This window comes from Tinamus guttatus, unplaced genomic scaffold (assembly GCF_059628265.1).
Source record: "Tinamus guttatus ecotype Peru unplaced genomic scaffold, ASM5962826v1 Tinamus_guttatus_pri_ptg000106l, whole genome shotgun sequence".
In the NCBI taxonomy this organism is placed as follows: Eukaryota; Metazoa; Chordata; class Aves; order Tinamiformes; family Tinamidae; genus Tinamus; species Tinamus guttatus.
Genome location: NW_028288640.1, coordinates 1,433,884 through 1,439,965, shown reverse-complemented (window position 1 = coordinate 1,439,965; position 6,082 = coordinate 1,433,884). Strand labels below are relative to the sequence as shown.

General features: G+C 51.3%; 1 protein-coding gene across 1 annotated transcript; it reads left to right on the top strand.

The window, feature by feature from the left end:
* Window positions 1-4,627: 4,627 nt before the first annotated feature.
* On the top strand, window positions 4,628-5,847 carry LOC148595399 (pantothenate kinase 3). Its single transcript, XM_088520950.1, has one exon. The coding sequence runs from the start codon at window positions 4,718-4,720 to the stop codon at window positions 5,828-5,830; it is 1,113 nt and encodes a 370-aa protein (XP_088377076.1). The 5' UTR covers window positions 4,628-4,717; the 3' UTR covers window positions 5,831-5,847.
* Window positions 5,848-6,082: the final 235 nt, after the last annotated feature.

Sequence of the window (6,082 nt, the reverse complement as noted above, 5' to 3'; positions counted from 1 at the left end):
GCATTGACTAGAAAGGGAATTCCAGACAACTGCATTTGACAGAGGCAACTACATGGATGGGGTCTGACACTTATCACTTTGAAAGTCAGCTTTGATTCAGATGATCTGCACATCTGCACTTTCCATGGTTTGAGTATTCCTTCTCGCCCTGGCCTTTATTGTTCAGACACCTCTCAACTCTTCCCTTGCTGCTTTGAGATTCAGGGAGTCTTTCAGGAGACTCTTGTTGTCTCTTAACCAGCTCCTTCACCGTGTGTCTATCCAGCCTTTACTAACTGTTTGTGAAAAGAGGTTCAAGGAAGGTTATTCCTTGTAGTCTGTGGAGCAACTTGGAGGCAACTCGGGATTCAACCTACTGTTGAGGTTTGGATTTTGTTTCCTATTGACATAGGATCCAGGTTATTTTGTTTTATCATACTTAATACTTTTACATGTTTGCAGCTAGTTCAGGTGGGAATTGGTGCACATGAGCTATAACATTCAGCTACTGGAGTGAGAAAAATAGTTTGATTTTAGCCAGAGTGATCCAAGTCCCCAGTGGCTGATGAGAGAAGTGGCAGGGCTGGGGAGCTGAACAAGAAGGTTCTTCATACAGATCTCTCCTCAAAAACATTACTTTTCACACATGTCCAGACTTCACTGGGAGACACTCTAGGAAGTGGAGAAAGTGTGTGTGGCTGATTCAGAACATGGAACAATAAAGAAAGCTCAAAAAATATATCTATCTTTCTTTTCCAGGTGCTCATTGTAATCAGTCTAATGTTAATACACTCCTTTCCAATTAGCTAGAGAAGATTTGAAAATTGAAGAAAATTATGGCAAGAATCATGGCTCCTCAGGGGTTTTGCATTTGACTGACCCTTTCGGAGTAGTTGGTGCTGAGCTCATGAACCTCTGATGCTGAGAGGAGATTGAAGAAACTTCTCAAGAAGTTCGAGTCAGAGGCACATCCCCAAGTTTCTTGGAGAGTTAATGGGTCCCACTGTGGTTCATTACCAATCAAAGCCTCCCCAGGGGCTGATTAGAGCAGAGAGTTGGAAGCCACGATTAAACATAGGAAAAATGCAAAGTGCAGGTTCCTCTGATGCCAAGTTAACCCTACATGTGTGTTTTCAAGCAGATTGACCAAACAGAGAACCAGGCCCTAAGCAGGGGGATCCTTTCCGTCATGCTTTGCCCAAGACTTTTGGTTGGAGCAGTGGATAGGTGGGGGTGTTCAAGGCCTAGGGCAGGACACTGATCCAGGACCTCTTGTGTCCCTGGGGGAAAGCAGGCAAGGAGGCCCTGTTGCCAGAAGGAAGAAGTTTCTTCTTCTAGGCCTCAATGGCAGAGACACCAGCCATGGCCAAGAGGACATAGTCCTAGTTCTTGAGGAGGTTTTGGCACCACCCTCAGCTGTCTCTCCCTTGGGCTCTCCTACACTTTCCCATTCCTGTGCCTGTTTCCCTGCAGCCTGTAGATATCAAGCTGCTTCCCCACCTTGTTCTCACCCCAGCATCTCTCCATCTTTTCCCATGTGTCTCTGTCCTTAGTGACTGTTGTTTGAAACACAAAGGCAAGGCTTGATCTCAGGTCCCCTCCGGGTGACATGATGCACCACAGCACTGCTCTTAAGTGACATTTCTCTTTTCTTCAAGTCAAGTCTGTACCTCAGGCGGCAGTTTGTGGCGCTTTCCCCTTCTCAGTTTCTTTCCCACTACCAGAACAACTTCCATCATCCCTGAAACCACTCCGCAGGCAGTCACAGGCTCCTGCTCTCTTCCCATTAGCTGTAACACTTGAGCAGGCTAAAGAAGCTCATGGCCTTCAGCTTCTCCATGCAGGCCATGTGCTGCCCAGGCCTGAAAAAGCAACCTCACCCCAGCAGAAGGGCCTGACTCTGGGGAGGCCAGGTCAGGTACTGACCCATAGGCAAAAAAGAAAAATAAAGGGTAAAAAAAACATCGGTAGAAGCCTTAACTTCTTTGCACTGAACAAACACAAACCCTCTCCTCACAGGGTGGGGCAAGTGATACTCGAGCCTCCAAACACCTTGGGGGCCTGACACTGAACTCACTTCATGTGATGATCAGAGTTCTTCTACAGCGAGCCCCAATTGGATGCAGTAGCTAGAGGCACTCTAACAAGTACAGAGTAGGGGACTCCTGTTCATGCAGTCCAGGACACTGTGGCCTCCAGAGCATGTTGCTGGCTCACATGCAGCTTGCTGCCCACAAAGGTCCTTCTCCAAAGAGCTGCTGCCCAGCCGGACATTGCCCAGCCCATATCACTGCAAGGGTTGGTCTGTCCTAAGGGCAGGACCTTCCATCTGAGCTGTCCCTTCACATCAAGGACATCCGCTCCATCCTGCTCTTCCGCCCTAACCTTCCTGCCTGGGGAGCTTGTCCTCTGCCATCACAGCCCTCTTGTCATGTGAGTGGTCTCAAAGCATCTCCATTATTCCAACCATGTTTCCGTGCAGTGACAGCTCGTGCCTCTCCATCTGCCCTCCTCTGTGCCCCAGGCTGCATGCAGTTGTGTGCGATATTGGGGTTGGAGAGCCTCAACTGTGGCACAAAGAAGACATCTGCAATGGAGAAACCTGTTACCAAGAGCCAAGGACACCGTGTGTGCAATGGCCCCACTTGAAAACAGCGACTCGCTTGTGTAGAGAGCACTTGTCAGGACTATGCTCAAAGGAGGTTCCCACAAAGAGAGGAAACTCTGGAATGCCCAAGGCCTGGGGGAAGCAGGAGAGGGATTTGGCTCCTAGGGGTGATTAATGGCAACTTGGGCAACTCGGGTGAACCTCTCTCCAGGAAGGACAAGGTGCCACTGAAGAAGCCCCTGGACCTGGGCAGGCTGTGATTTACCACACAGAGGTCATCGTTAGCCCATTTCCCTCATGTAAGGGTGTGAAGAGTTTCCAGAGAAGGAGAGCTACAAGATTTTACGGATGAGGCTACTAGAGCAGAGACCTCTTTCCACCATTGGATGACAGGAGCAAAGGCAATGTTAGTGTTGTTCACAGGGTCTCTGGATGGCAGTCCAAGCCAGGACCTTCTTCCCTGGTGCGTTGTCCTTCAGGGAGGTCAATTCAGCTCTGTCCCAGGCGCCAAGGTGCTGCAGAGGGAGCTCAGGCAGCAAAACCCTCTCCTGTCAAGGCTGGGCAACCTAACTCTGTTTCCCCCCGGCCCTGGGCTCTTCAGGCTTTGCTCTCTTAGTGGGACCCCTCTCTCACCATCATGTTGCCACATGCTCTCCATGACAGCATGCCCGTGCTCTGAAGTACAGGCACCAGAAACGCTGTGTCCTTGGCCCTTGGTAGAACAAGTTTCACCATCACCAACCTGTTCTCGGCGCCACAGCTGAAGCTCTGCAATGGAAACATGCACAAGTGCATAAAGCCTGGGGCAGAGAAAGGAGCAGATGGAGGTGCCCATCTCACTGAGAAATATTGCTGAGGTGTGGTGTGTGCTCCGCTCAGGAGCAGAGGCCCAGCTGAACTCACCAATTTCTCTGTCCCTTGTGCCCCCTCCTCCTGGGAAATGTGCACTGGAATAGACTGAAGTAATCATAGAATCATAGAATCATAGAATCATAGAATGCTTAGGGTTGGAAGGGACCTCTAGAGATCATCTAGTCCAACCCCCCTGCATACGCAGGGACACCTAAAGCACGTGGCACAGGACTGCATCCAAGCGGGTTTTGAAGATCTCCAGAGAAGGAGACTCCACAACCTCTCTGGGCAGCCTGTTCCAGTGCTCTGTCACCCTCACTGTTAAGAAATTTTTCCTTAAGTTCCTATGGAATTTTTGATGTTTCAGTTTCCGGCCATTTCCTCTAGTCCTATCAGTGGCCACCACTGAAAAGAGACCATCCCCGTCCTCTGCACTCCCTCCCTTGAGGTATTTATATACACTGATTAGATCCCCTCTCAGCCTTCTCTTCTCCAGGCTGAACAGGCCCAGCTCCCTCAGCCTCTCCTCATAGGGCAGATGTTCCAGGCCCCTGATCATCCTTGTAGCCCTGCGCTGGACTCTCTCCAGCAGCTCCACATCCCTCTTGTACTGTGGAGCCCAGAACTGGACACAGTACTCCAGATGCGGCCTCACCAGGGCTGAGTAGAGGGGCAGGATCACCTCCCTCGACCTGCTGGAGATGCTCTTCTTAATGCAGCCCAGGATCCCATTGGCCTTCTTGGCCACGAGGGCACACTGCTGCCTCATGGTCAACTTGTCGTCCACCATGACACCCAGGTCTTTCTCCGCAGAGCTGCTCTCCACAAGCTCGGTCCCCAGCCTGTACTGGTGTCTGGGGTTAGCCCTTTGTGTGGCGCTCGCCGCCATCTTGTGCGCCGCAGCGGCCGCCTCGGCGGCGCCTCGCCCGGCGGCTGCCCCCCCCGCCGCGGGGCCGCAGCGCCGCAGCGCGGCGGCGGCCCCGGAACTGATGCGCTGCCCCGCCTAGAGGCGCAGCGCCGCCGCGCCGGTGACGGTTGCAGCCGGCCCCCCTTCCCCTTCCCGATGCCCGTGCTCGCTGTGCGGCCACCCGCCCCCCGGGCGTAGCCCGCCCGCCTCTGGGCAGCCGGGCGCCCACTCGGCGCCGCTCAGGAGACGGGGCGGCCGCGCCGAGCTGCGCCGCCGCCGCGCCCGCCCCATCAGGCGAGGCCCGCGCGGCCTCCCCGCGGGCCGCCCCGCGCCTCCGCCCTCCGCAGCCGGCGGCACAGCCCGGCCGCACCATGAAGATCAAGGATGCCAAGAAGCCATCTTTCCCATGGTTTGGCATGGACATTGGGGGGACTTTAGTGAAACTTGCATATTTTGAACCTATTGATATCACTGCAGAGGAGGAGCAAGAGGAGGTTGAAAGCTTGAAGAGTATCCGCAAATACCTGACTTCTAACGTAGCCTATGGATCCACTGGCATTCGAGACGTCCACCTTGAACTGAAGGACTTAACAATTTTTGGTCGAAGAGGAAACTTGCACTTTATTCGGTTCCCAACTCATGATTTGCCGACTTTTATCCAAATGGGAAGAAATAAAAACTTTTCAACACTACATACGGTGCTTTGTGCCACTGGAGGTGGCGCTTACAAGTTTGAAGAAGACTTTCGCACAATTGGAAACCTCCAGCTGCACAAACTGGATGAGCTTGACTGCCTTGTCAAAGGCTTGTTGTATATAGACTCTGTCAGCTTCAACGGGCAGGCAGAGTGCTATTACTTTGAAAATGCCTCGGAACCTGAAAGATGCCAAAAGATGCCTTTTAACCTGGATGACCCATATCCACTGCTGGTAGTTAACATTGGTTCAGGAGTCAGTATTTTATCAGTCCATTCCAAAGATGACTATAAAAGAGTAACTGGAACAAGTCTAGGTGGAGGGACCTTTCTTGGTTTATGCAGTTTGTTAACGGGCTGTGAAAGTTTTGAAGAAGCTCTGGAAATGGCATCCAAAGGAGACAGCACACATGCTGACAAGCTGGTTCGAGATATTTATGGAGGAGATTATGAAAGATTTGGCTTACCAGGATGGGCAGTAGCATCCAGTTTTGGGAATATGATCTACAAAGAGAAGAGAGAGTCTGTGAGTAAAGAAGACCTGGCAAGAGCCATACTGGTCACAATCACCAATAATATTGGGTCTATTGCCCGGATGTGTGCAGTAAATGAGAAAATAAACAGAGTTGTCTTTGTTGGCAATTTTTTACGTGTGAATACTTTGTCAATGAAGCTTCTTGCATATGCACTGGATTACTGGTCAAAAGGCCAACTGAAGGCCTTGTTCCTAGAACATGAGGGATACTTTGGAGCTGTTGGTGCTCTTCTTGGGTTGCCAAATTTCAGTTGAGATACCAGATGTCACTACACTAATCACCTGTTGTCTCTTCCCATTGAGTGGAGAGCCACTATTTCCAACATTGCAAGGTCTTTCATCAGATGATCGCTACCTATGAGAGATGGAAAAGTGCTCCTGTGGAACACCCAATTCTCATCTCTGACCTAGGCAGGACACCTAGTTAGAACAAGAAGGAAGCTCCTCAACACATGGTTCAGGGATCAACTCAGATGTGTCAGTCTGCCCATCTCATGCTGGTCTAGA